We start from the raw sequence: 27,907 nt of genomic DNA, 5'->3' as shown, positions 1-27,907 counted from the left end.
GACCTCTAGTCCTAACATCTTACCACTGCAACACCTGGCTATCAGTGGAGCCTTGTCTGGCAGCGAAACTAAAACTAAAAAACCAAAAAAAACATAGCTGATATGGCTGACTTGCTTAAACAAATGTGGTTTCTAATGACAATTGAGATGTACAAACTATGGCATAAAGACACGACAAGCGGATAAGAGGCAATCCAGTCATTTCTATTAAGACATTGAGCGAGCTAGGATGAACGTTAGTCAATATAACTATTTGTTTAGCACTTTTGATATGTACAGCGACAGAATTCAGAACATGGGCCGTTCTTACAGTGCTCTCCCTGTACACCAAGTTAGAACCATAGGATAAATAAAGGGGGCATATAAGTAGACAATGAAAGCTCTTACAATATTCAATGATTACATTTCTCTAAAACAGGTTATAGGCTACAGAAGAACAGTCAGAACAATAGGCGAAATTAAGAGGGGTAAATAGACCAAATTATTAGGGTGAGGCAAATGGGCTACTAACATCTTACTACACAACATACACTTAATATTACTTTCTTAGCTACAGTATACATTTCTCCCTGGCATATTACATCATTTATGAAGCAGCATACAATAATACAATACATTTTTGGACTCACATTGTTGTGCTCGGCTCACTTGAACAGGAAGGTGGCGCGGCGGTCTTCCAAGTCAACAGTTGTTTTGAGCGCAGCACAAATCATGCTTCATTGACAGCATGGCCAATGTTGAATGTTTATCATTTTAAACTGGGAAAAGAGCCCCTTAAACCCAGATTTGGGAACACACAGCCACTGTCATTGATTCCTTCGAAACCACTCAAGTGTAATGTTTATGTCCAATGGCCGATGAGCACCGATACGTTATCTATAATTTCTCTTGATGATGACTGCTAGCTATGATTTTGAAGGTGTGATGTTGACATGATCAGTCCAATCAAAGCTACAGTACATATAACGTGATTTGACGTCATTTTATCTGTGGCCAATGACCTGGAGCCTTCTTGGATGGGGACTTCTATGGTAGCAGCCGAAGGGCTAGAATTTTCAATGTCTCCTCTTACACTTGGCAGTGACGTAAAGTCCCCATGAGTGACAGAACACTGAGCCAATCACGGCACAACGCTCCGTATTTTCTGCTGGCTTGCCCCACCACCACAGAAAGTGTTGAGCTAGTCTAAAACACCTGCATTTTGGAGCTGCCATACTCAAGAAAACAAAAAAGAGACCATGTTTGTATGCAGGTTTATTAACTCAATTATATATATTATTTTTTTTACATTGTTTGCAAACTGATATGTGGCACGTATTAATGCCAAAATAACATGCAACTAGACAATATATTATTTTTGGGGGCTAAAAATGTGGCTCTGCCTCACCTGCACTGAATGACGGGTCGCAAGAGGTCCTAGTACCGCTGGTTGGGAACCACTGGGTTCGATGGTGGTGCGATTTCTTATTCACCTTTTCCCTTTATTGGTGACAAATGTACAATTCACACTCCGACATGTGAAAGGCAGAAACACTAAAGAAAGCGTCTAGTCTGCCGGAAAGCCATACGAAGAAGAAGAACTTTGTCAAAGACAGTATATTATGAAGATACAGTAAAGCTGCCCTTCCAACAGCAAACGCCAATCACACTCGTTGAAGTTGTAGGCGATGTCATGGCGACGTTGGCTGGCTAAACTCATGCTTAGAAACACAACGAACTGCGCAAGTGCAGGCCGTCAAATCAAAGCCACTCCTTCGATATAAAGTTGTTTTTGACTAAAAGAAAGCGTGTGAGTTTGTCACTTTCACGAGGTTGGAGTAATAAAATGTTCGACTACTTAGGACATTGGCTCGAATCTAGGTTGTACCTTTAGATTTTGAAAAAAATAACAACTAATGAAGAATGTTTTACTTCTCAAACACCGGTCTGGTCTGTTTCCAAAGCTTTCCTGGAAGTCTCGCGATGTTGCGCCTCTGGGTTTAGAAACTCTGTGATTTTGTTATTGAATCAGAGATGGACGTTGGTGGTAATGGTGGTGGATTGATTGTCAATAAACAAAGGGCTATGATACCCAACAAAAGTAGGGGTGAATTTGTCCGTAATCAAAGAAAAGACTCGGAGGTAAGGAAGAAAATGTATGGTTTATTGAAGTACGTTCTGCATCGTGTTTGTGATATCAACAATCCTAGCTAGAACTAGCTAAGTTAGCAAATTTTCTAGCCGATACCTGCTGCTAGCTAACGTTAATTTAATTATTGAGCCCCCCTCCCCCAGTCCCTTTTTACCCATTACAACTGTTCTGAAGTATAGCTAACTCTCTATGTATCTAAAATACGATATTAGAATGGTTATCCCTGAATTTGAAACTGCCACTTGTCCAACGTTAACTAGCTAGTTTACGTTACCGACTAGTAACTACAGTGGCTAGCCCAATAATGGACTAAAGGAGCCAAACGTTACTCCTTTATAATCCAAGGACCTTACATGTTCTATTTAAAGGAGAATTCTCTCTGGAAGCCAAAACAGCAAAATAACGTATGTGAGTCGAGTCTCACATAGCTAAATCCCTGCTCTCTACATAATCACATCAAAATAATTTCACAGTTGCAAAATACACACTTACTGTAAAATCAAATGTTATTTGTCACATACACCGAATACAACTGGTGTAGACTTTACCGTGTACATGTAAGGACCCTTCCCAACACTGTAGATTTATAAAATTAAGATGGTAACATTGTGTGCCACCCTCTTGAATTTACTCATATTTCACAACTAGAACATTGAGTAAAACAAGATGCACACAATAATTGAGGTATATACAGGGAGTACCAATACCAGATTAATGTGCAGATGTACGAGGTAGATAAGTACAGTGCTTTCGGAAAGTATTCAGACCCCTTGAGGTCAAACGCTCCCGAAACACTTCAGCGAGCAGGCCTTTCTAATCGACCTGGCCCGTGTATCCTGGAAGGATATTGACCTTATCCTGTCAGTAGAGGATGCCTGGTTCTTTAAAAATGCTTTCCTCACCATCTTAAATAAGCATGCCCCATTCAAAAAATGTAGAACTAAGAACAGATATAGCCCTTGGTTCACTCCAGCTTTGACCTCCCTTGACCAGCGCAAAAACATCCTGTCGCGTACTGCATTAATCGAATGGCCCCCGCGATATGCAACTTTTCAGGGAAGTCAGGAACCAATATACACAGTCAGTTAGGAAAGCAAAGGCTAGCATTTTCAAACAGGAATTTGTATCCTGTAGCACTAATTCCAAAAGGTTTTGGGACACTAAAGTTTATGGAGAATAAGAGCACCTCCTCCCAGCTGCCCACTTCACTGAGGCTTGGAAACACTGTCACCACCGATAAATCTGCGATAATCGAGAATTTCAATAAGCATTTTTCTACGGCTGGCCATGCTTTCCACCTGGCTACACCTACCTCGGGCCAACAGCTCTGCATCCCCTGCAGCAACTTGCCCAAGCCCCCCCGCTTCCCCTTCACCCAAATCCAGATAGCTGATGTTCTGAAAGAGCTGCAAAATCTGGACCCATACAAATCAGCTGGTCTAGACAATCTGGACCCTCTCTTTCTAAAATTATCCGCCGCAATTGTTGCAACCCCTATTACTAGCCTGTTCAACCTCTCTTTCTTATTGTCTGAGATCCCTAAAGATTGGAAAGCTGCCGCAGTCATCCCCCTCTTCAAAGGGGGAGACACTCTAGACCCAAGTGTTACAGACAGACCTATATCCATCCTGCCCTGCCTTTCTAAAGTCTTCGAAAGCCAAGTTAACAAACAGATCACCGACCATTTTGAATCCCACCGTACCTTCTCCACTATGCAATCTGGTTTCCGAGCTGGTCATGGGTGCACCTCAGCCACACTCAAGGTCCTAAACAATATCATAACCACCATCGATAAAAGACAGTACTGTGCAGCCGTCTTCATCGACCTGGCCAAGGCTTTCGACTCTGTCAATCACCACATTCTTATCAGCAGACTCAATAGCCTTGGTTTCTCAAATGACTGCCTCGCCTGGTTCACCAACTACTTCTCAGAGTTCAGAGTGTCAAATCGTAGGGCCTGTTGTCCGGACCTCTGGCAGTCTCTATGGGGGTGCCACAGGGTTCAATTCTCGGGCCGACTTTTTTCTCTGTATATATCAATGATGTCGCTCTTGCTGCTGGTGATTCTCTGATCCACCTCTACGCAGACAACACCATTCTGTATACATCTGGCCCTTCTTTGGACACTGTGTTAACCTCCCTGGGCGAGGTCCCACCCTAGTCAACAGCCAGTGGAATCGCTTGGCGCGAAATACAAATACCTCAAATGCTATAACTTCAATTTCTCAAACATATGACTATTTTACACCATTTTAAAGACAAGACTCTCCTTTGTCTAACCACATTGTCCGATTTCAAAAAGGCTTTGCAGAGAAAGCAAAACATTAGATTATGTCAGGAGAGTACCCTGCCAAAAATAATCACACAGCCATTTTCAAAGCAAGCATATATGTCACAAAAACCAAAACCACAGCTAAATGCAGCGCTAACCTTTGATGATCTTCATCAAATGACACTCCTTGGACATTATGTTATACAATACATGCATGTTTTGTTCAATCAAGTTCATATTTATTACAAAAACCAGCTTTTTACATTAGCATGTGATGTTCAGAACTAGCATACCCACCGAAAACTTCCGGTGAATTAACTAAATTACTCGTGATAAACGTTAACAAAATACATAATTATTTTAAGAATTATAGATACAGAACTCCTTTATGCAATCGCGGTGTCAGATTTTAAAATAGCTTTTCGGCGAAAGCACATTTTGCAATATTCTGAGTAGATAGCCCGGCCATCATGGCTAGCTATTTTGACACCCACCAAGTTTGGGACTCACTAAACTCAGAATTACTATTAGAAAAATTGGATTACCTTTGCTGTTCTTCGTCAGAATGCACTCCCAGGACTTCTACTTCAACAACAAATGTTGTTTTGGTTCCAAATAATCCGTAGTTATATTCAAATAGCTCCGTTTTGTTCGTGATGCCGGGCTATCTACTTGATGCCCTGTGATGCCGGGCTATCTACTTATAATATTGCAAAATGTGCTTTCACCGAAAAGCTATTTTAAAATCGGACATATCGAGTGCATAGAGGAGTTCTGTATCTATAATTCTTAAAATAATTGTTATGCTTTTTGTGAACGTTTATCGTGAGTAATTTAGTAAATTTTTAGTAAATTCACCGGAAGTTTGCAGGGGGTATGCTAGTTCTGACATCACATGCTAATGTAAAAAGCTGGTTTTTGATATAAATATGAACTTGATTGAACAAAACATGCATGTATTGTATAACATAATGTCCTAGGGTTGTCATCTGATGAAGATCATCAAAGGTTAGTGCTGCATTTAGCTGTCTTCTGGGTTTTTGTGACATTATATGCTAGCTTGAAAAATGGGTGTCTGATTATTTCTGGCTGGGTACTCTGCTGACATAATCTAATGTTTTGCTTTCGTTGTAAACCCTTTTTGAAATCGGACAGTGTGGTTAGATTAACGAGAGTCTTGTCTTTAAAATGGTGTAAAATAGTCATATGTTTGAGAAATTGAAGTAATAGCATCTCTAAGGTATTTGAATAACGCGCCACGGGAATCCACTGGCTGTTACGTAGGTGGGACGAAATCGTCCCACTGGCCCTAGAGAAGTTAACAAACCTCCAAACGAGCTTCAATGCCATACAACACTTCTTCCGTGGCCTCCAACTGCTCTTAAATGCAAGTAAAACTAAATGCATGCTCTTCAACCGATCGCTGCCCGCACCCGCCCGCCTGACTAGTATCACTACTCTGGATGGTTCTGACTTCGAATATGTGGACAACTACAAATACCTAGGTGTCTGGTTAGACCGTAAACTCTCCTTCCAGACTCACATTAAGCATCTCCAATACAAAATTAAATCTAGAATCGGCTTCCTATTTCGCAACAAAGCCTCCTTCCATCATGCTGCCAAACATACTCTCGTAAGACTGATTATCCTACCGATCCTTGACTTCGGCGATGTCATTTACAAAATAGCCTCCAACACTCTACTCAGCAAGTTGTATGTAGTCCATCACAGTGCCATCTGTTTTGTCACCAAAGCCCCATATACTACCCACCACTGCGACCAGTATGCTCTCGTTGGTAAAGCCCCGCCTTATCTCAGCTCACTGGTCACCATAGCAACACCCACCCGTAGCACACGCTCCAGCAGGTATATTTCACTGGTCATCCCCAAAGCCAACACCTGCTTTGGCCACCTTTCCTTCCAGTTCTCTGCTGCCAATGACTGGAACAAATTGCAAAAATCACTGAAGTTGGAGACATATCTCCCTGTCAGAGCAGCTTACCGATCGCTGCAGCTGTACACAGCCCATCTGTAAATAGCCCACCCGTAAATAGCCCACCCAACTACCTCATCCCCATATTGTTTTGTTTTTTTTGCTCTTTTGCACCCCAGTATCTCTACTTGCACATCTATCACTCCAGTGTTAATGCTAAATTGTAATTATTTTGCCACTATGGCCTATTTATTGCCTTACCTCCCTAATCTTAATACATTTGCACACACTGTATATAGATTTTTCTATTGTGTTATTGGCTGTACGTTTGTTTATCCCATGTGTAACTCTGTGTTGTTTTTGTCGCACTGCTTTGCTTTATCTTGGCCAGGTCGCAGTTGTAAATGAGAACTTGTTTCCAACTGGCCAACCTGGTTAAATAAAGGTGAAATAAAAATCACGTTACGTTACAGCCTTATTCTAAATAAAACATTTTCCTCTTCAAATTACACACAATACCCCATAATGACAAAGCTAAAACAGGTATTTATAAATGTTTGCACATTTATTAAAAATAAAAAAACAGAAATACCTTATTTACATAAGTATTCAGACCCTTTGCTATGAGTCTCGAAATTGAGCTCAGGTGCATCCTGTTTCCATTGATCACCCATGAGATGTTTCTACAACTTGATTGTCCACTTGTGGTAAATTCAATTGATTGGACATGATTTGGAAAGGCACACACCGGTCTATTTAAGGTCCCACAGTTGGCAGTGCATGTCAGAGCAAAAACCAAGCCATGAGGTCAATGGAATTGTCCTTAGAGCTCTGAGACAGGATCGCGTCGAGGCACAGATCTGTAGAAGGGTACCAAAACATTTTTGCAGCCTTGAAGGTCCCCAAAAACACTGTGGCCTCCATCATTCTTAAATGGAAGAAGTTTGGGACCACCAACAATCTTCCTAGTGCTGGCCGCCTGGCCAAACTGAGCAATCGGGGGAGAGGGGCCTTTGTCAGGGAGGTGCCCAAGAACCCGATGATCACTCTGACAGAGCTCCAGAGTTTCCCTGTTTAGATGGGAGAACCTTCCAGAAGAACAACCATCTCTGCAGCACTTCACCAATCAGGCCTTTATGGTAGTGGCCAGACAGAAGCCACTCAGTAAAAGGCACATGACAGCCCGCTTGGAGTTTGCCAAAAGGCACCTAAAAGACTTTCAGACCATGGCAAACAAGATTCTCTTGTCTGATGAAACCGAGATTGAATTCTTTGGCCTGAATGCCAAGCGTCACGTCTGGAGGAAACCTGGAATCATCCCTACGGTGAAGCATGGTGGTGGCAGCGTCAAGCTATGGGGATGTTTTTCAGTGGCAGGGACTGGGAGACTAGTCGGGCTCAAGGGAAAGATGAACGGCGCAATCCAAGGGATCTGCTAAGAAGAATGTGAGAAACTCCCCAAATACAGGTGTGCTATACTCACTGCCAAATTTTCTTCAACAAAGTACTGAGCAAAGGGTCTGAATACTTTTTTATATTTAATGCATTTGCTAAAATTTCGAATAACCTGTTTTTGCTTTGTCATTATGTGGTATTGTGTGCAGATTGCAGAGAGAAAAAACAAGCTATTTAATCCAGTTTAGAATAACGCTGTAATTTAACAAAATGTGGGAAATGTCAAGGGGTCTGAATCCTTTCCGAATGCACTGTATTTGTGTCTGTGCTCCAACACAGGGCTTCTCCGAGTCTCCAGACCTTGAGTTTGAGTATGCAGATACAGACAAGTGGTCTGCTGAACTGTCAGGTGAGGTATTACTGGACACTCCTTATTGCTTTTAAATACTGACCTCTGTGACAGGTTCTCTTGTGAATTTGGTACCAACTATGCCTACATCTCTTCTCCAGAGCTATACAGTTACACTGAAGGACCAGAATTTCTTCTCAACAGAAAATGCTTTGAGGAGGAATTCAGAACTCATGGTATGCACCTTTTCAACTTGAATGCATTGTCTTCCTCAAGTGTGGTTATATAGTACCTCTGACTGAGAGTGTTTTGCTCCTGCCCTGTCTCAGTGTCTGACAAGAAATGGACCGAGCTGGATATGGCTCAACACAGAGCTCACGCCATGCGTCTACTGGACGGCCTGGAGGTGATCACCAGGGAGAAGAGGCTGAAGGTGTCCAGGGCAATCCTCTACATGGTTCAGGGTAAGTTCTCAGCACTCAGCAGTTTAGTAGCCTGCGGTGACTAAAGAAGCCTAGGAAGAGACAGCTGTTTTCGTATGTTTTTAACCTGTTAGGGCTAGGGGGCAGTATTGACACGGCCGGATAAAAAACGTACCTGATTTAATCTGGTTACTACTCCTGCCCAGTAACTAGAATATGCATATAATTATTGGCTTTGGATAGAAAACACCCTACAGTTTCTAAAACTGTTTGAATGGTGTCTGTGAGTATAACAGAACTCAAATGGCAGGCCAAAACCTGAGAAGATTCCATGCAGGAAGTGGCCTGTCTGACAAGTTGTGTTTTATGGCTCTTTTTATTGAAGACTGAGGATCTTTGCTCTAACGTGACACTTCCTACAGCTCCCATAGGCTCTCAGAGCCCGGGAAAAAGCTGAACGATATCGAGGCAGCCTCTGGCTGAAACACATTATCGCTTTTGGCAAGTGGCCAATCAGAGTACTATGGGCATAGGCGCGTGCCCGAGTCGACCGAATGCTTTATTTTCTTTCGTCTTTTTACCTAAACGCAGATTCCCGGTCGGAATATTATCGCTTTTTTACGAGAAAAATGGCATAAAAATTGATTTTAAACAGCGGTTGACATGCTTCGAAGTACGGTAATGGAATATTTAGACATTTTTTGTCACGAATTGCGCCATGCTCCTCACCCTTATTTACCCTTTCGGATAGTGTCTTGAACGCACGAACAAAACGCCACTGTTTGGATATAACTATGGATTATTTTGAACCAAACCAACATTTGTTATTGAAGTAGAAGTCCTGGGAGTGCATTCTGACGAAGAACACCAAAGGTAATAACATTTTTCTTATAGTAAAGCTGACTTTGGTGAGTGCTAAACTTGCTGGGTGTCTAAATAGCTAGCCCTGTGATGCCGGGCTATCTACTGAGAATATTGCAAAATGTGCTTTCACCGAAAAGCTATTTTAAAATCGGACATATCGCGTGCATAGAGTTCTGTATCTATAATTCTTAAAATAATTGTTATGCTTTTTGTGACAGTTTATCGTGAGTAATTTAGTAAATTCACCGGCAGTGTTCGGTGGGAATGCTAGTCACATGCTAGTCACATGCTAATATAAAAAGCTGTTTTTTGATATAAATATGAACTTGATTGAACAAAACATGCATGTCTGATTATTTCTGGCTGGGTACTCTGCTGACATAATCTAATGTTTTGCTTTCGTTGTAAAGCCTTTTTGAAATCGGACAGTGTGGTTAGATTAACGAGAGTCTTGTCTTTAAAATGGTGTAAAATAGTCATATGTTTGAAAAATTGTTTTTGCATTTTTGAGGTTTTTGAATAACGCGCCACGGGATTACACTGGCTGTTACGTAGGTGGGACGATTTGGTGCCACCTACCCTAGAGAGGTTAAAGTGATGCAGTAAGCAAACAGTGTTTCAGCGCTAAAATCATGTTTCCTACCTGTGGTTCTACAGGGACATTTGCGGAGTGCAGCTCTGAGGCAGAAGTGCAGCACTGGATGAGGTATAACATCTTCCTGCTGCTGGATGTTGGCACCTTCACGGCCCTTGTGGAGCTGCTCAACATGGAGGTTGAGTAAGTTGGAACTACAAATCAGTGAGATGTCATTGTTTTTGGGAAGAGTTTCTTTGCTACACAAAATGTGGTTAAAATCAGGTTGCTGATTCTTTCTTTCCTCTTTTCAACCCCTCTCTCTCTCACAGTAACAGTGCTGCCTGTAGCAGTGCAGTCAGAAAGCCAGCAATCTCCTTGGCTGACAGCACAGACCTCAGGTAAGATTAGACACTGACTTTCCTGCAGCTCTATATAGTTCAACACCAGTGTATGGGAGTCCCCCTCTGATGCTGGGGTGTTTTTCTGGTTCCTCAGGGTGCTGCTCAACATCATGTATCTGATGGTGGTGACCATCCAGCTGGAGGACCCAGCCGACTCAGCTGAGTGGAGGGCCAGCAGGGAGACCTTTAAAACAGAGCTGGGTAGGAGTGTGTGTGTCTATTAGATAGAAGGGTTTTGTCAAGGAGTAGTTTATAACTAGTCTTTTCTCTTTCCCCTCTCTCTTCCAGGCTCTCCTCTGTACAACAACGAGCCCATCTCTGTCATGCTCTTTGGCATGGTGACGAAGTTCTGCAGTGGTCACGCCCCCCACTTCCCCATGAAGAAGGTTCTGATGCTGCTGTGGAAGAGCATACTGGTGAGAGAGATTTTATCATATTTCGTGGATTTTGGCTCTTCTTAACTTCTTGGGGCTATGTGGAACGCTAGCGTGCCACCCGTGGTGCACCCTATCAACAGCAGGTGCATTTCAAGAGCGGCAAATTTGAAACCAAATAAATGTCAAAATTCAAATTTCTCAAACATACAACTATCTTACACCCTTTGAAAGATAAACATCTCCTTAATCTAACCACGTTGTCCGATTTCAAAAAGGTTTTACGGCGAAAGCATAAAGTTAGATTATGTTAGGAGAGTACATTGACAATAGCTGTGTGTAATGTTTTGTCAATTCAAAGACAGGCGTCACCAAAACCATAAAACCAGCTAAAATGATGCACTAACCTTTAACAATCTCCATCAGATGACACTCCTAGGACATTATGTTAGACAATAAATGCATTTTTAGTTCTATCAAGTTCATATTTATATCCAAAAACAGCAGTTTACTATGGCGTTGATGTTCAGGAAATCGTTTCCCTCCAATAACCGGCAGTCAAGTCAGCACCACAAATTAAATAATTAAAATTAGAAAACATTGGTAAAATATTATATTGTCATTTAAAGAATTATAGATTTACATCTCTTGAACACAATCAACTTGCCAGATTTAAAAATAACCTTACTGGGAAATCACACTTTGCAATAATCTGAGCACTGCGCCCAGAAAAATACACTTTGCTATACAGACAAACGGCCATGTTGGAGAGATCGAAAATACTATGTAAATAATCCATTACCTTTGATTCTCTTCATCAGATGTCACTTCCAGGAATCCCAGGTCCATAACGAATGTAGTTTTGTTCAAAAAAGCTCATCATTTATGTCCAAAAAGCTCCGTGTTGTTAGCACATGATCTAAGCCAGCCGGACTTCTCGTCATGAACGAGGGGAAAAAATATATTTACGTTCGTTCAAACATGTCAAACGTTGTATAGCATAAATCATTAGTGCCTTTTTTACCAGAACATGAATAATATTCAAGGTGGACGAATGCATTCTCTTTTATAACGTATTGGAACGAGGGTACCCAACATGAACTCGCGCGCCAGAGTCTAATCGGCCATCACCGTTCCATGGCTCTTGTTCGGTCAGATCTCACAGTAAAAGACTCAAAACACTTTGTAAAGGCTGGTGACATCTAGTGGAAGCAATAGGAAGTGCCAAAACATTAATCAACCCCTGTGTGTTTCAATGGCATAGGCTTAAGTACGTTTGGCTTGCATATCCAATTTACAACATGTCCTCTCCTCTGCCCCAGTTCACCCTCGGGGGGTTTGAGCAGCTCCAGAACATTAAGGTGCGTAAGCGGGAGGAGCTGCGCCTGCCCCCCCTCCCAGAGGACAGCATCCGGGTCATCAGGAGCATGAGGGCAGCCTCGCCCCCTGCATCCGCCTCTGACCTCATCGAACAGCAGCAGAAAAGGGCACGCCGTGAACACAAGGTAACCTCTACCACGTCTCAATGCGGCACACAAAAGTTATGGCCACCCCCTGTTTAACACCTGCTCAATGTACCATTGTGTAAGGCTTATTTGAAAAATACTCTTCAACCCTTTCCTCTCTTACAGTCCCTAATAAAACAGGACAACCTGGACGCCTTCAATGAGAAGGACCCCTACAAGTCAGATGACCCTCGTGAAGATGAGGACGATAATGATGACAATGACAACTCCATGGAGGCGGAGCCTTTTCCCATGGAACGGGATGAGGTCATGCCCCCACCCATCCTACACCCCCCATCAGAGAGGGTGAACTTCCCCAAGGGTCTGCCCTGGGCCCCCAAAGTCAGGTACAGTCCGGGGCTGAGGGAGCCATCAGGGAGACATTTGCTACAGATTAGTGCTGTTTCTATAGATGTGCTTTGTTATTTTATGTGTCTTGTATAGTGTCCCTAAAGTTTATGACTAGAATTTTGTTTTGTTTAATGCTTTTACAGGGAAAAGGACATAGAACATTTCTTGGAATCAAGTAGAAGCAAATTTATTGGCTATACGCTTGGAAAGTAAGTTCAGTTGGTGTGTTTTTTTTCTTTAATAGAGATGAAATCTTCTAGAGATTTAATCCATCTTAAAGTCGTTTGTTGTCAAGGATCCTTGACCTAGATTTCATGGTTATTTCTGTATTTGTATTGCAGTGACACCGATACAGTTGTCGGCCTACCCAGACCCATCCATGAAAGCATCAGAACCTTGAAGCAGGTTATATTATACAGTACTCAACAAGTCTCAAACATTGTGAAACATGGATACATTTTCTAGATATTACATAATATTGCTGCATTATGCCTGAAAGAGAGCCATTCTCCAGTTGGGCTGGTCTTTGACTCACTGACACCTTTCCCAGTCAGATGGATAAGCAGTGGTGAAAGTACTCTATGTAAGATAGACTACTATTACTAATGTCATGATTAGATTGGAAAGTCATAATTTAGGCTAATAATACAACTCAATCACAGTTTGCAAAAAATACTGTTTATTGCAGCACATAGAGGCTATAGGCCTATCAGATACAATTCTTGTTGGCCTTTTTATAAACCCATTTCATGCAATTCTACTATACTTTATATGAAAGGAGACATTAGCAGAATTGTTCTTTAATACTACAAAAATTACAAGGTAGCTTACTCTGCTGACACTGACAAACAGATCAATAAAAATGTTGTCTGATCCATATAATCGGCCAACGATAAGGGGGGAGACAAATAAAATATGACGTCCATCTAACCTGGAGGAGGAAATGATTGTCCAAAAACAAAAAAAGTGGCACTGACCCAATGATAAAGACAGTGAATATGCACACTCACTGGGGATATGGCTGATGTTCTCAGCTGGTGCCAATAAGAAACGAGGCTACTTACTGGTCGCTCAATTAAGTTGAGAATTTTGATCACAATGAAGACTTCAATCTGTCTTTTAGTTATCTCTTTACAGCAATAGCTATTTGCTTTCCAAACTGTTTTTCTGCAATTTGTATTTTTTAATATTGCGATATGCTTGGCTAAATCTCTCTGCTTTTCACTGACAGTCGCAACTCAACAGTCATCTCTAGGCTTATTTGATATTTGCCTTGCGCGCTGCCCAAATTGCGGGCTTTCCGACTGTAGGCTATGCGATTTAAAATAATCCACACTCCATCACACGTGTCCACTTGGACAGAGACCGAGGAAGCCGAAGGGCTGCATGGTGTCCTGCCATCTAGCAACCGGACCCTAGCAACCTATAAGTGGCCTGGTCACAGATGTCACTGGGATTTTGAGGGGCAGGTTTATTAACACTAGAACCACTGGGTCTCAAGGGGCCCTCCTTCAAGCTACGAATAACATTTGAATAGTGTAATTAATACAGTTAATATATGCTATTGCAAAAATAATGATTTGGTTGTGTTTATTAATGTCTTATGTAGCATTTGAAAAGTTTTTTTATTTTTTTCTTCAAAATACGACTAGTATTTTCATTAGTTTATGTCAGTGGTGGGCAGTTGGTGGTACAGTAACTGAAAAAGGTTGGGAACCACTGAGATAAACTAATGAAAGTACTATAGTTGTATTAAAAAAAAAAAAGACTCCAATCTGTTTTTTTGTTTTTTTTGTTATCAAAATTCTCAACTTAATTGTGAATTTTACCAGTAGGCCTATGGTCTCATGATTCTTCTAAAGTATCCCTAGTGGTCTTAGTACCCCTGTTTGGGAACCACTGGTTTATCTTACTGTAGGCTATATGTAAAAACACAAATTCAAGTGTTCATTTTATTTGTGAATTGCGTTTGTTACAACTATGAAATAGAACGCATATATATATATGTGTGTTGAAAAGCGCTAACAGCTTCTTTTTATAACGACAAAATAAAAAAAGTAGCCTACTCCAACCAACTAAATATCATTAAAAGTGCCAAGTGTGCTTGATAAATAGTGAAAATCATCACAAAAGCAATAACGGGGGAAGATCATTCAAAAAAGAACATGCACTTAAACTGGTTATAACTCCAGTTCTGTTTGTGAATTAAGATTTAAACAACAGTGTGTTATAGATTTATTTTAGGAAAAGTCAAGGACGGATGGGGCATGACTTAAAAAAATGTCAGTAATAAAATAATGAAAGTCATGAGCAGTCCAAATGACTGCTATAGCAATTCTATAGTGTTTACCCCCAGTCTCTCTGGCAACATCAGGGGATGGGTGGAGTGAGCTGTGCTGAGAGGAACAGCACCACTGGCAGTGGGAATTCTTTACAATGACAGTTGTTTATATTTCCTTGCAGCATAAGTACATCTCTATAGCTGAGATTCAGATTGCCAAGGAGGATGAGTTTCAGAAAACTCCACTGTCAGGGGTGAGTGCCAGTGCATATCACTGAAATGTATGTTGGAATATCACTGTCCTAGAGAAAGGGCAACGTGTTTAATTAAAAAATAATTATTTTGCATGTTTTGTTTGTTTATAGGGGGAAGAGGATGTGGAGATGTGCTCCACTGAGCTACTATACCAGGGCATTCTTCCCAGCTTGCCACAGTACATGGTGAGTGTTCTGCTCCTCTGTATACTGAATCTAGGTCTCCAGTGCATTTCTATGACCTCTAACCCTCTATGACCTCTAATTGACCTGTGACTCTTCTCCCTCTCAGATTGCCCTGCTGAAGATCCTGCTAGCGGCTGCCCCCACCTCCAAGGCCAAGACAGACTCCATCAACATCCTGGCAGATGTGCTGCCTGAGGAGATGCCGTGAGTCAACTGTTTGATTTGAAAGGGGGCTGTATTCTGTTGAGTTCCAACTGAAAGGGTTTTATTATTTGAATACAGGACCACGGTGCTCCAGAGCATGAAGCTTGGTGTGGATGTTAACCGCCACAAGGAGATCATTGTTAAGGCCATCTCTGCCATCCTGCTGCTGCTTCTCAAACACTTCAAACTCAATCACGTCTACCAGGTACTGGCAACCGACACTCAACCACTACCACCACATACAGGCAAACTCTCAAAACCCTGAATTAGCCTCATCTACCAAGTAGAGGTCGACCGATTATGATTTTTCAACACCGATACCTATTATTGGAGGACCAAAAAAGGCCGACACCGATTAATCGGTTGATTTTTATTTATTTATTTATTTGTAATAATGACAATTACAACAATACTGAATGAACACTTTTATTTTAACTTAATATAATACATCAGTCAAATCAATTTAGCCTCAAATAAATAATGAAACATGTTAAATTTGGTTTAAATAATGCAAAAACAAAGTGTTGGAGAAGAAAGTAAAAGTGCAATATGTGCCAAGTAAAAAAGCTAACGTTTAAGTTCCTTGCTCAGAACATGAGAACATATGAAAGCTGGTGGTTCCTTTTAACATGAGTCTTCAATATTCCCAGGTAAGAAGTTTTAGGTTGAGGTTTATTATAGGAATTATAGGACTATTTCTCTCTCTACCATTTGTATTTCATATACCTCTGACTATTGGATGTTCTTATAGGCACTTTAGTATTGCCAGTGTAACAGTATAGCTTCCGTCCCTCTCCTCGCCCCTACCTGGGCTCGAACCAGGAACACATTGACAACAGCCACCCTCGAAGCATCGTTATCCATCGCTCCACAAAAGCCGCGGCCCATTCAGAGCAAGGGGAACAACTACTCCAAGTCTCAGAGCGAGTGACGTTTGAAACGCTATTAGCCCGCACCCCGCTAACTAGCTAGCCATTTCACATCGGTTACACCAGCCTAATCTCGGGAGTTGATAGGCTTGAAGTCATAAACAGCGCAATGCTTGAAGCATTGCGTAGAGCTGCTGGAAAACGCACGAAAGTGCTGTTTGAATGAATGCTTACGAGCCTGCTGCTGCCTACCACCGCTCAGTCAGACTGCTCTATCAAATATCAAATCATAGACTTAATTATAACATAATAACACACAGAAATACGAGCCTTAAGTCATTAATATAGTCAAAAATCCGGAACCTATCATTTCGAAAACAAAACGTTTATTCTTTCAGTGAAATACGGAACCGTTCCATATTTTATCTAACGGGTGGTATCCATAAGTCTAAATATTCCTGTTACATTGCACAACCTTCAATGTTATGTCATAATTACATAAAATACTGGCAAATTAGTTTGCAACGAGCCAGGTGGCCCAAACTGTTGCATATACCCTGACTCTGCGTGCAATGAATGCAAGAGAAGTGACACAATTTCCCTAGTTAAAAGAAATGTATGTTAGCAGGCAATATTAACTAAATATGCAGGTTTAAAAATATATACTTGTGTATTGATTTTAAAGAAAGGCATTGATGTTTATGGTTAGGTACACATTGGTGCAACGACAGTGCTTTTTTCGCAAATGCGCTTGTTAAATCACCCGTTTGGCGAAATAGGCTGTGATTCAATGATAAATTAACAGGCACCGCATCGACTATATGCAACGCAGGACAAGCTAGATAAACTAGTAATATCATCAACCATGTGTAGTTAACTAGTGATTATGTTAAGATTGATTGTTTTTTATAAGATACGTTTAATGCTAGTTAGCACCTTACCATGGCTCCTTGCTGCACTCGCATAACAGTTAATCAGCCTGCCACGCAGTCTCCTCGTGGAGTGCAATGTAATCGGCCATGATCGGTGTCCAAAAATGCCGATTTAACGATTGTTATGAAAACTTGAAATCGGCCCCAATTAATCGGCCATTCCGATTAATCGGTCGACCTCTACTACCAAGTATTGATAACCATTTAATAGGAGTGGTCATTTCTCACAAGCACCATAAACTTGTGAGTGGCCTTCCCTTACCCTTCTGTTTCTTTTTATTTATTTAATTTGACAGTTTGAGTACATGGCTCAGCACCTGGTGTTTGCCAACTGTATTCCTCTCATTCTCAAGTTCTTCAACCAGAACATAATTTCTTACATCACAGCCAAGAACAGGTATGTTGGGGAATTTGAGCCATTCCAAGACCCTGATTATCTGTGACCCTTTTAATAATCACCTCTCATTCTTTCCTGCAGTATTTCTGTGCTGGACTTCCCTTACTGTGTGGTGCATGAGCTCCCTGAACTTACTGCAGAGAGTTTGGTAAGTTGCACACTCCATCCCTCACAGAAATAAAATGCTGATTGTAATATCTGAACTCAAACGCCTGGGAAATGTTTTTGTAGAAGGGGGGACACACACCAGTGTACCTAATGGAAATTTTACAGTAGTCAAAGGTTGGAGGTGAGGTGTTGTTACCCAGTTGGTTGGTTTGTCTGTGTTCTACAGGAGGCTGGCGACAACAACCAGTTCTGCTGGAGGAACCTGTTCTCCTGTATCAACCTGTTGAGGATCCTCAACAAGCTGACCAAGTGGAAGCACTCCAGAACCATGGTGAGGGAGAGACCCACCCAACCAAAACAATACAGTTACTCTTATTCAGTAGGACAGACATCAGTCTGGGATTCTTTTAGATCATAATTGCATACCTTGCACTTCTCTCTGTCAGATGCTGGTGGTGTTCAAATCTGCTCCCATCCTGAAGAGGGCGCTGAAGGTTAAACAGGCCATGATGCAGCTGTACGTCCTCAAGCTGCTCAAAGTGCAAACCAAGTACCTGGGCCGCCAGTGGAGGAAGAGCAACATGAAGACCATGTCTGCCATCTACCAGAAGGTCCGCCATCGCCTCAATGACGACTGGGCCTACGGTAACGGTGAGTCACTGTCGACACCAAAATCAACCCACAAATTGTCCATTGAGTTTTTCAGTCAGTGATTGATATGATGATTGATAGCCTCATATTACCCCACAGTGACTGAACTGTTAAGTGTAAGCACCATATGTAGCTCGGGGTATGTCAAGTTTTAAAGAGAACCTCAAGTAATGAGCTTCTATGTTTCTTTGACAGCAGACCTGGATGCGCGGCCCTGGGACTTCCAGGCAGAGGAGTGTGCTCTGCGCGCCAACATTGAGCGCTTCAACAGCCGCCGCTACGACAACAACCAGAGGAACCCTGACTTCCTGCCCGTGGACAACTGCCTGCAGAGCGTTCTGGGACAGAGCGTCGACCTGCCGGAGGATTTCCAGATGAACTATGACCTCTGGCTGGAGCGAGAAGTCTTCTCCAAGCCCATATCCTGGGAGGAGCTTCTGCAGTGATAACAAGGCTGGGTGGTGGGAGGTTGTGCTATAGGGAGGTTTTCAGAACACACCTCCCCAAGGTGGCAACACTAGTCTACATCTCCACATCGTTTAGTGCTGAAAAAGCATACCTGTTACAGCATTCATAGAGCACTGCATTTGTTTCTGAAAATTACGCAGAAAGAGTCCCCATAACAAACATGATTCTTGTGTTGTCACCTCATGCAGAGAGGAGTAACAGTCAGTAAGGGATATTCAGGAGGTAGAGGGTCAACAGCTAAGTCACCTAAATGTGGACCTTGCACATTAGCATTACCCCTTCACAGTTGGACCAATCATGTATAATATCTGAATCCAGGCACTAGACAACACTTTAAAAAAATGTTTTAATAATGCAAATAGGGGGTGCTTATACTTGTCCTGTTTCACAGATGTACAAGTGTGTAACCTGTACAAGCGTGTGGTGAAATGGAAATGTGTTTTTTGCATATCCCATTTGGAGAGTGGTGTCACTCACGGCCAATGTGAACCAGGTCTTGATTTACCCCATGTAGAGCCTTTTCTAGGTTTCAACTGGACATTTAGAGAGTGCTATAGGTTTTATCAGCCTTGTCCAACCTCCATGGTTGGGGATGTAAACCCTTTGTATTCTGTTACTTACACACAACTCCACACATCCAACCTGCCATGGTGCCACTCTCCTGGCTGTCGGACCAGTACTCTGCCCTTCAAGCACTATAATATACTATTATAACCCTTAGGAACAAGTACAAAATAAAGTGTGTGTGTGTGTGTGTGGAAGAGAGATTGTGAGGGAAGGGTTGCTTGATTTTGTGTGTGTGTGTGTGTGTGTACGTACAGTATGTCTTATGGTTACTGATATAACCCCCTGTTGACCAGGCTTTTGATGTTCCGTTAGTACTCTTCTCACTGAGTGACCGTTGGCTTGAATGAATCACACACCTCTATCAACCCTGGTGGAGACCATTTAGATTGGTATTAAGACATTTTTATGGAATTTACAGCCTAATGTTTTAACCTAAAGCAACAGGAACACGTGCTGGCGCACTACACAACCTTATTGGCTGAGAACTTGGGAAACAAACCTTAATTTTGTGTGTGCGCATGCGTGTGTGCACAGTATGTTTGAGAGAGTGAGGGAAGAAAGTGATTCTCACTCACCCTTCACTAGCTAATGCTTATTTTTTTACTCAAGGGTTCAATTTTGCCCACCTGCTAACTCCTCAGTTAATTGTATAGTTGCGTTGTGCGTATACTAATTTACCACAGCTATTGCTTTTTTTGTGTTAGGTTTTATTTATTCGCACCAAAGACAAAACAGTACAGATAAAACAATGGTAGAAACTGTGCAGGTGAGGTTGGAAGCCCAAAAGGGCTTTTATGACAAATATAAGTACATAAAAAATGAAGTCTGTTCCATCAGTTAAACAAAGCATATTAATTATAATTGAACATGATATACTCAATATACAAGACTGTGTGCATCTGTGTGAGTGAGAGTTAGGCTACATGGAGGGGATTATTGGGTAGTTTGGTTCATCAGGCTGACCCCCAGTCTTCGCTTGAAGTTATTGATGGATGATGAGCTTTGGCAATGTGAACGTAAGAATTCCAGAGTATGGTACCTCTGCATCTGATAGAGAATTCTCTATGTGAGGCAGTGGGGAGGGTGAAGGTTATCGCAGTGTCTTGTGTTATATAGATGGATTTCAGAATTACCAGGGAGAATCCATTTACGGTTTAGGTAAACTGTCTGGGAGGTATATGTAGATGAAAGTGCATAATTGGCGTACCTTAATGTCGTAAATGGACAAGATATTGAGTTTCTTAAACAAAGGTGCAGATGGAGCCAGGTAATTAGAGGAGGCTAGTCTTGCAAATGTTTTTTGTATGATGAGTAATTTGTCTAGGTACGAGGCATATGTACTGGCCCAGAATTTTTTTTTATCGTAAATGAGATATGGGTCAATTAAGCTATAGTATAGAGTTAGGAAGCAAGCCTGATGAACCAAACCATGTTTTTTTTCAACATTCTCTTATACACCAATTTTTCTAGGATTTTAGAAAAACATGGTAGTACAGATATTGGGTGATGAATTGTAAAAGATCTTGGATCCCCAGATTTATAGAGGGGGGATAACTTTGGCAATTAATTTTTTTTTTAGGAACAATACCAGTTTGCATTGATTTGGTGGCGATATACCTTTAGAGGCTCAGTAATCGAGGAAGACACTGATTTCACCAGAGAGGCACCAATCTCATCATGACCTGCTGCTGACATCTTTGTTACCAATCACCTCCATTACAGCAGAAGGATCAAACTGGAGCAGAGAAGGGAAATGCCACTTCATGTAATGCAAGTGATTTCCATCAGTTTTCTAAATTATTTGACAGAGAGGAACCCACATTCACAAAAACGTATTAAATTCACATGAAATAACATCAGAATCATTATAGGTATTATTTCCAACAATAAATTGAGATGGATTAGTTCTTGATGCCATTTTCTTATTCAATAGTTGATTGATTTTCCAAGTTGACTTTATTTTATTTAAGGATTCTTGAAATGTGGTAGTAAAATATATTTTCGGGGGATATCTGAAGTAGGTGAGTAAATTTGTTCTTATACATTTTGTAATTTGCAGAATTTAGGGGAGAGGGATTTGTGAGAAACCTTTTTATACAACTTCTTCTGGAAACCAAGGTTTCCAGAACCCTTCTGCTGCTCTCTAATGTGGTTTAACTAGGGTAGTGAATTACAGAATTAAAAGATGTGAGAGAAGTCTGGCAAGCAGACTCCACATCAGCCTGATTATTATAATGGTTATTGAAGAGAGAATCTAAAATGGCGAAATGTAATTATGACATCGTAGGATGTTGGAAAAACCCTTATTTATCATGTCAATATGTTTAGCATTGTATGACTTTCTAAATACTGTATTAAAATGCTCTCACTCTTTTTTTGCTTTATTTATACCCAGTGATTTAACAGAATAAGACTAAGCTTTTTGTCAATAAACATCTTGATTTACTTGCTCTTTCAGTACTCTCTTGAAGGTTTTGAAATCCTCCCCTTTGGCTTCAGTCCAGACTCACCACTCCCTCTCAGCTCTCACAAACATACCATGAAACCACAAGGCGTGCCTATTCACAGAATCGAAACTGTTGTCTTCCTGGCGGAAAAGAAAGACCAACATGTTATAGTTTGTTCTCAGATATGGCTCGCATATCTGTCGAGAAGGACCACCTCAGCTGTCCACTCTGCCAGGAGGTACTCAGTAACCCAGCTGCTATTCCCTGTGGACACAGTTTCTGCATGATCTGCATCCAGGACTTCTGGGACAATGAAGAAAAGGGTGATAGTTTCTGCAGCTGCCCTCAATGCAAAGACTCCTTTCAGCCGAGGCCTATCCTGATCAAGAACATTGTTCTGGCTGAAATGGTGGAAGGAATGAAGAAGTCCGAGTGTGGAAATAATGTGGGTGCTGGAAGTAAGCGCAGACCTGTTGAAGACGGTCAGGAGGCAGGGCCTTCGACCAGTCATGCTCTGGGTTGGGCCAGACCCACGAAGATACCCAGAACCACTAGAGTCTCAGAGGCACTGAAGAGCAGAGAATGTCCTATACATGACAGACTGCTGGAGATTTACTGCTGTGATGATGATCAATGCATCTGCCCTCTATGCGCCCTGGTTGAGCATAAAGCACATAAGAATTTGTTGGCGAAAGAGGGACGGAAAAGGAAGCAGGTACTGACCTTTATCTCAAATCTGGCGCTTCGAGTATCCCAAAGGTTATGTGTATATTTCCCAGTTGATCCCTTAGTGATTCAATTCAAATAAGTATGTAAATTACACTTCATTACTGTGTGCATTCCAGGATTTATGAGGTTATTATTGGTTTGAGCTTGTAAATATTTAATCTTCAGATACATTTGCCCTCCACAGGAACAGCTCCAGGACATTAAGAAGAAATCCAAGCAGAGGATCAAAATGAAGGAACAGGAGCAGAAGAACCTAACACGGAACATAAAGAGGGTTAAGGTGGGTATACAGTAGATCAGACAAGGAAGTGAATATAGTTATGTACAATGCTCTCTGGACAACCAACTATAATAGTAACATAGCAGCAAGGCCACAGTCTCCTTCCTAACTCATGGGTGTGTACTGCCCCAGGTGGCCCACATTGAAAGATTTTAATGCCCAATGTGTTTCAAAATTCTGAAGGCACATTTGAGCTACAGTGTCTTTGATGCAGGTGTATGGTAACAATTGAATAACATGAGAGAAAAAAACGAGAATCCTGCACGCTGCTTTTGCTAGTATCACTGCTCTTTATTAAGCTTTAAATATCGGCCTACAAGGCCTTCGTCAGACATTGCTCCACCTACATCCGTTCAATGCACTTGTAACCGATGTGAAATGGCTAGTTAGTTAGCGGTGGTGCGCGCTAATAGCGTTTCAATCAGTGACGTCACTCGCTCTGAGACTTGAAGTAGGGTTTCCCCTTGCGTTGCGCGATGGGTAACGATGCTTCGTGGGGTGTCAGTTCTTGATGCGTGCAAGGGTCCCTGGTTCGAGCCCGGGTTGGGGCGAAGAGAGGGACGGAACCTACACTGTTACACACTGAATGGGTTTGGAGTAATGTCAACATAAGGGTGCAAATTAAAAACGCTCAGACGAAGGCCTTGAGGCTGATATGTAATGTCAGTGTGTTAATAACTTTATATGGCCTATTTAAAAACGTCCTGAAATTAAAAACAAACGTAAATCACTAAATCTGTCCCTGACTGTATGTGTAACAGGAAGGTGGTAGGGCTGCTGAGGAGCACTGCGAGTGCGTCCTCGCTGGGCTGATCGACTCCCTCCAGAGGCACTACTCCACAGTGAGAGAGTTGATCTTGGCCCACGAGACAGCTGCAGTGGCTCAGGCTGAGAGCTCCCTGTGCAGCCTGGAGAAAGACATGGCTGCCCTGAAGAAGAGAGACGCTGAGCTGGAGCAGCTCTCACAGACAGATGATGATATCCACTTCCTCCAGGTATGGTTAGTTGTATCACAGACAGTGGTGTGTATTCATGGATGCCAAGGTAAGCTAGGCTTCCTAAAAATTGACCAATAAAAAAACTCTGTGTTTCATAATTTTCCTTCAATTCTCTAGAGGCTGAATGTATCTCACAGGAGAAAGCATCCGAGCGAGCGAAACAGCGCCCCTCTGTGTCTTTATCTGATCCTACTATTTGACGCTGTCTGGTCCAATAGCCAATCAGCACTGAGCTCAACTGTGAATGGTCCTGGCACACAAAAAAAAAGTGTCAAGGGAACCTAGCTAGCTAGCTAAAATTGATTGGCCCTTTCCTAAATTAGCCATTTATGGAGATAGGGATTTGGACTTGTAGTTTTACTTAATTCTCCCTACTGGCCAATGATTATAACATCCAACCATTAATTCATGAATGTTGTGCCCCTGGCCTGAGACGATGGAAGTTCAATATGTAGCTTGATGTGGAAGGCTAAGGTTATAGCTAACGTTGCCCATGAATGGAAGTTAGGCTAGTAAGCAAGCATTTTAGCCAGGTAGCCTAGGACCAAAAAAAAAAAAACTGTTTATTGTATGCCAGAATGACCGTGTCGTCAACATGAAAGAGAGGAGGATGGCATTGGCTTTTCTCTTCAAGTAGGCTGAGTCAACATATTTTTCTACTTGCACGAACGTACACACACACAGAAATAAGAACCATGGACAGACACATCATTTTTAGCTTGATTGGACTAAATAGTTTTTGGTATATTTTAATTGTCACTGTATTAGACTAAGCAGAGGTGATTTGATGATGTTGAAATGGTGCTGGAACAGTGGAGGCTCCTGTTTTCTGTGTGACCTGCGGTAACTCTGTGGTTCTAAATCAATAGCTGTTTAGTGGTCTGAACATTTCGGAAACATTAACTTGCTTGACCATGCTGTAGGTAAAGTAACTTTCTTACATGCGATATGCTTTGTGGACGTCACTGGACAGATGTTGCTCTCCGATTTTGTGATAAAACAAAGGTGTGGTTGAATTTATTCTGCTACTGTGTCTTCTTATTGTCTCTGCTTTTTTATTATTATTATTTTTGTATTTTTTTTACCTTTATTTAACTAGGCAAGTCAGTTAAGAACAAATTCTTATTTACAATGACGGCCTACACCGGCCAGAACCGGACGACGCTGGGCCAATTTTGCGCTGCCCTATGGGACTCCCAAACAATACCTTTTGCGATACAACCTGGATTCTTACCAGGGTGTCTGTAGTGATGCCTCAAGCAATAAGATGCAGTGCCTGAGACCGCTGAGCCACTTTGGAGCCCTTTTAGGCCTATACAGTATATCACGGTCGCAAGGCAAATGAATTAAGAGGTTATGGAGCAAACAACGCAATTATCACAACACATAGGTTGCAATAAGCTTTGTTTTGGGGGCATGGCTTCCCCATTGATTTTACCCACACACTGCTACTGATCACAGGCTGTAGTAGGTTAATGTAGGATCTGGTTCTGAGGTTCACAAGTGTGTGCATGATGACATGGTACATTTTCACAACTAATAATGATAACTCCTTCATTTTCATGTCTCTCTCTCTATCTCCCTCTCTATCATGAAAAAAGAGATTGCCCTCTCTCTCTAACCTCCCAGAGCCCCCTGACTTGTCCAGTGTCTCGACGGATCCACACCTCCTCTTTGAGGCCATAAGGAGTGCTGTCTCAGAGTTTGGGAATCGACTGGAGGCTTTCGCTGAGGTGGAAATCAGTACAGTGTCTCAAACTGGTCAGTTGAAGGGAGGAATACCACAGACAGACGTACACATCGGCGGACAGACAGACAAATATACAATACATTTATAAAGGATTTTATGATCTGTCTCAACAGTGGCTGGAAATAGAGGTTCCCAGTCTCCAGACCATAAAGTCATACCTGAGCAGCTTCCAGGTGAATCGTATCCTTCTTTTTGTGTGTTATCCCAAGTGTTTCAGAAAATCCGTCACATTTTACATGACCCTTAGTAATGAGAGTTTGTAATTAACAAGAACTTTAACCACAACTGAGCCTTTCTCCTGACCTTCACAGTTATCAGTGCTGCACAGAGCATAGAGCCTGCGACCAGAACAGAATTTCTACAGTGTGAGTCCTATGTTCTTTGTGTAACACATCGAAACTTCACTCAACCTGTACAACAGAAACATAGTAATAAAGAGATTTTATTTTTCAATGGATCTGAACCAACCTCATGATAATGCTGTTTGAACATGATCATGTAGAGTTCAAAAAGTACTCACACTCAAAACCATGAAGAAGAATAATATCCCAAGGAGATTGAGAAGCAAAAATAATAGAATTCATTTAGACCATGTTCTAAAGAATACAAAAAGTGAAAGTGTAAGCTGCTAATACAGAGGCATACGTTTCGGCCTTATGCCTTTCATTCTAGCCTGAGCGCTAACCCTCATACTAGCTTTCTATGAACGTCATTTTACGATCTTCTTTGATCCTTCAGATGCTTGTGAGCTCACCCTGGACCCCAACACTGCCCATAAGGACCTCTCCCTCTCAGAGGACGGCAGAATGGTGAGGTGGGATGCTAAAAAGCAGAAGGAGCCAGTCCAACCTCACTCTGAGAGGTTTAACTACCGTCGCCAGGTGCTGTGCAAGGAGGGGCTTGTAGATGAGCGCTGCTACTGGGAGGTGGAGGTGGAGGGGAAGAAGGCTGAGATTGCCCTGGCCTATTGGGGCATAGACAGAAAATCACTCTCTAAGACATCCGCTTTTGGGGCCAGTGACCAATCCTGGAGCCTTGACCGTTCTAAAGGCTATTCTGTGTGCCACAACAGTGAAGGTGTTGGACTCAGTGCAATCCCCAGCCAGTGCAGAATAGGGGTTTACCTGCAATATAAGGAGGGCACCATAACGTTTTATGAAGTCTCAGATAAGATGAAGTTACTCTACAGAACCAAGAAGTTCACATTCACTGAACCCCTCTACCCAGGGTTCTGGCTTGGGGAGGAGAGTTGCATCACACTATGTAATCTGAAGCATGAAAGATTCTGATCATGAGAGTAAAACTAGGAGATCGAGATCAGGTTGCAAATATCTGGTAACTTTCCCAAAATTCCCTGTTTGCCAGAAATCCAGGTTGGATAATTCCCAGAATCAGGAGGGAATAAGCAGGAAATCCACAATCCTCCAAACAGGATTTCTGGGAATCTTGGGAAAGTTAACAGATTGATGCAACCCTATATAGAAAATAATACACTAGAAAGTGTAGACTGTGGATAGAAGTTCAAAATAAAGCTATATACATCCTGGATAACAGTTAAAAGGCTTTAGATTGCTGTTAGGTTTTGGGGGATCTTATCTTGGTTTTATTAGCTTGCAAACCTCTAAACCTCTAAAATCAGCTTGTACATTTTTTATATCAACATATTTGTAATATCTACGTAAATGTTTTTACATTTTTCATACAGTTTTTATAAAAATAAAATCAAGCAAATTAAGTGCTAAGGTGTTGTTTTTATACAACTTTTATGACATACTTCTTCGGACTATTTCACACTAGAGGGCCGTGTCATGTCCCTTATACAGCAGGATGACATGAGAGGATGGGGTCATTAGTCCAGTAGTTACTGCTTTACACTTGCACTTTTCAAAGATTTAAAGTTTAATCAATGTTAAAGATCAAAGAACTTCAAAAGGTTTTTCAACCATTTGTACTTCAATTAATTTCCTATTAATTTTCCTATTATTATATACTGTTAATGCTTGCAGTAAAGGTGAAAGTGACAAGAGTTGTTCACTGATGGAGAAACTGCCTTAAAACTGTCTTCCAAAGGTTGTTATTTGCCACAGATTTGTGTTTGGATGTCCTACTTATTTTGAAATCAAATCAAGTTGTATAGAAACCTGGTAATAGGCAAGAATGTGGCTGTACCCCTAACTGACAGAAGGGGTGGCACTTTGGAATGCAGTCAGGG

The 27,907-nt window shown here is 41.7% G+C and overlaps 2 protein-coding genes across 3 annotated transcripts; both read left to right on the top strand.

Moving 5' to 3' along the window:
* Positions 1 to 1,971: 1,971 nt before the first annotated feature.
* Positions 1,972 to 21,941, top strand: LOC106565664 (striatin-interacting protein 1 homolog). Of its 2 annotated transcripts, none has more exons than XM_014133009.3 (21): positions 1,972 to 2,121; positions 8,071 to 8,140; positions 8,242 to 8,316; positions 8,410 to 8,544; positions 10,024 to 10,144; positions 10,273 to 10,341; positions 10,439 to 10,545; positions 10,633 to 10,760; positions 12,041 to 12,223; positions 12,350 to 12,570; positions 12,718 to 12,783; positions 12,916 to 12,979; positions 15,038 to 15,109; positions 15,221 to 15,295; positions 15,402 to 15,499; positions 15,578 to 15,704; positions 17,597 to 17,697; positions 17,779 to 17,845; positions 18,032 to 18,136; positions 18,252 to 18,456; positions 18,655 to 21,941. In XM_014133009.3, the coding sequence occupies exons 1-21, from the start codon at positions 2,014 to 2,016 to the stop codon at positions 18,900 to 18,902; spliced, it is 2,445 nt and encodes an 814-aa protein (XP_013988484.2). In that variant the 5' UTR covers positions 1,972 to 2,013; the 3' UTR covers positions 18,903 to 21,941. The 2 variants fall into 2 exon arrangements, with proteins under 2 accessions (XP_013988484.2, XP_013988482.2); XM_014133007.3 differs by having other exon boundaries at positions 18,652 to 21,941.
* Positions 21,942 to 22,022: 81 nt separating this feature from the next.
* LOC106565666 (tripartite motif-containing protein 16-like protein) lies at positions 22,023 to 27,430 on the top strand. The gene is made up of 7 exons (XM_014133015.3): positions 22,023 to 22,653; positions 22,852 to 22,947; positions 23,709 to 23,942; positions 25,547 to 25,706; positions 25,809 to 25,868; positions 26,007 to 26,060; positions 26,434 to 27,430. The coding sequence occupies exons 1-7, from the start codon at positions 22,123 to 22,125 to the stop codon at positions 26,982 to 26,984; spliced, it is 1,686 nt and encodes a 561-aa protein (XP_013988490.1). The 5' UTR covers positions 22,023 to 22,122; the 3' UTR covers positions 26,985 to 27,430.
* The last annotated feature ends 477 nt before the right edge of the window (positions 27,431 to 27,907 follow it).

Source organism: Salmo salar, chromosome 12 (genome assembly GCF_965601325.2).
Source record: "Salmo salar chromosome 12, fSalSal1, whole genome shotgun sequence".
Lineage (NCBI taxonomy): Eukaryota > Metazoa > Chordata > Actinopteri > Salmoniformes > Salmonidae > Salmo > Salmo salar.
Note: the sequence above shows the minus strand (reverse complement) of the source record. Positions and strands in the feature narration are given on the sequence as shown.

What these genes read in the sequence shown, in the direction of transcription:
- LOC106565664 (XM_014133007.3), top strand. Translation starts at nt 2,014, where the DNA reads ATGGACGTTGGTGGTAATGGTGGTGGATTGATTGTCAATAAACAAAGG. An exon ending in AACTCAATCACGTCTACCAG is followed by an intron (nt 15,705 to 17,596) that starts GTACTGGCAACC and finishes TTAATTTGACAG; the next exon opens with TTTGAGTACATGGCTCAGCA. An exon ending in GGAAGCACTCCAGAACCATG is followed by an intron (nt 18,137 to 18,251) that starts GTGAGGGAGAGA and finishes TCTCTCTGTCAG; the next exon opens with ATGCTGGTGGTGTTCAAATC.
- LOC106565666 (XM_014133015.3), top strand. Translation starts at nt 22,123, where the DNA reads ATGGCTCGCATATCTGTCGAGAAGGACCACCTCAGCTGTCCACTCTGC. An exon ending in CAGTACAGTGTCTCAAACTG is followed by an intron (nt 25,707 to 25,808) that starts GTCAGTTGAAGG and finishes CTGTCTCAACAG; the next exon opens with TGGCTGGAAATAGAGGTTCC. An exon ending in CAGAACAGAATTTCTACAGT is followed by an intron (nt 26,061 to 26,433) that starts GTGAGTCCTATG and finishes TTGATCCTTCAG; the next exon opens with ATGCTTGTGAGCTCACCCTG.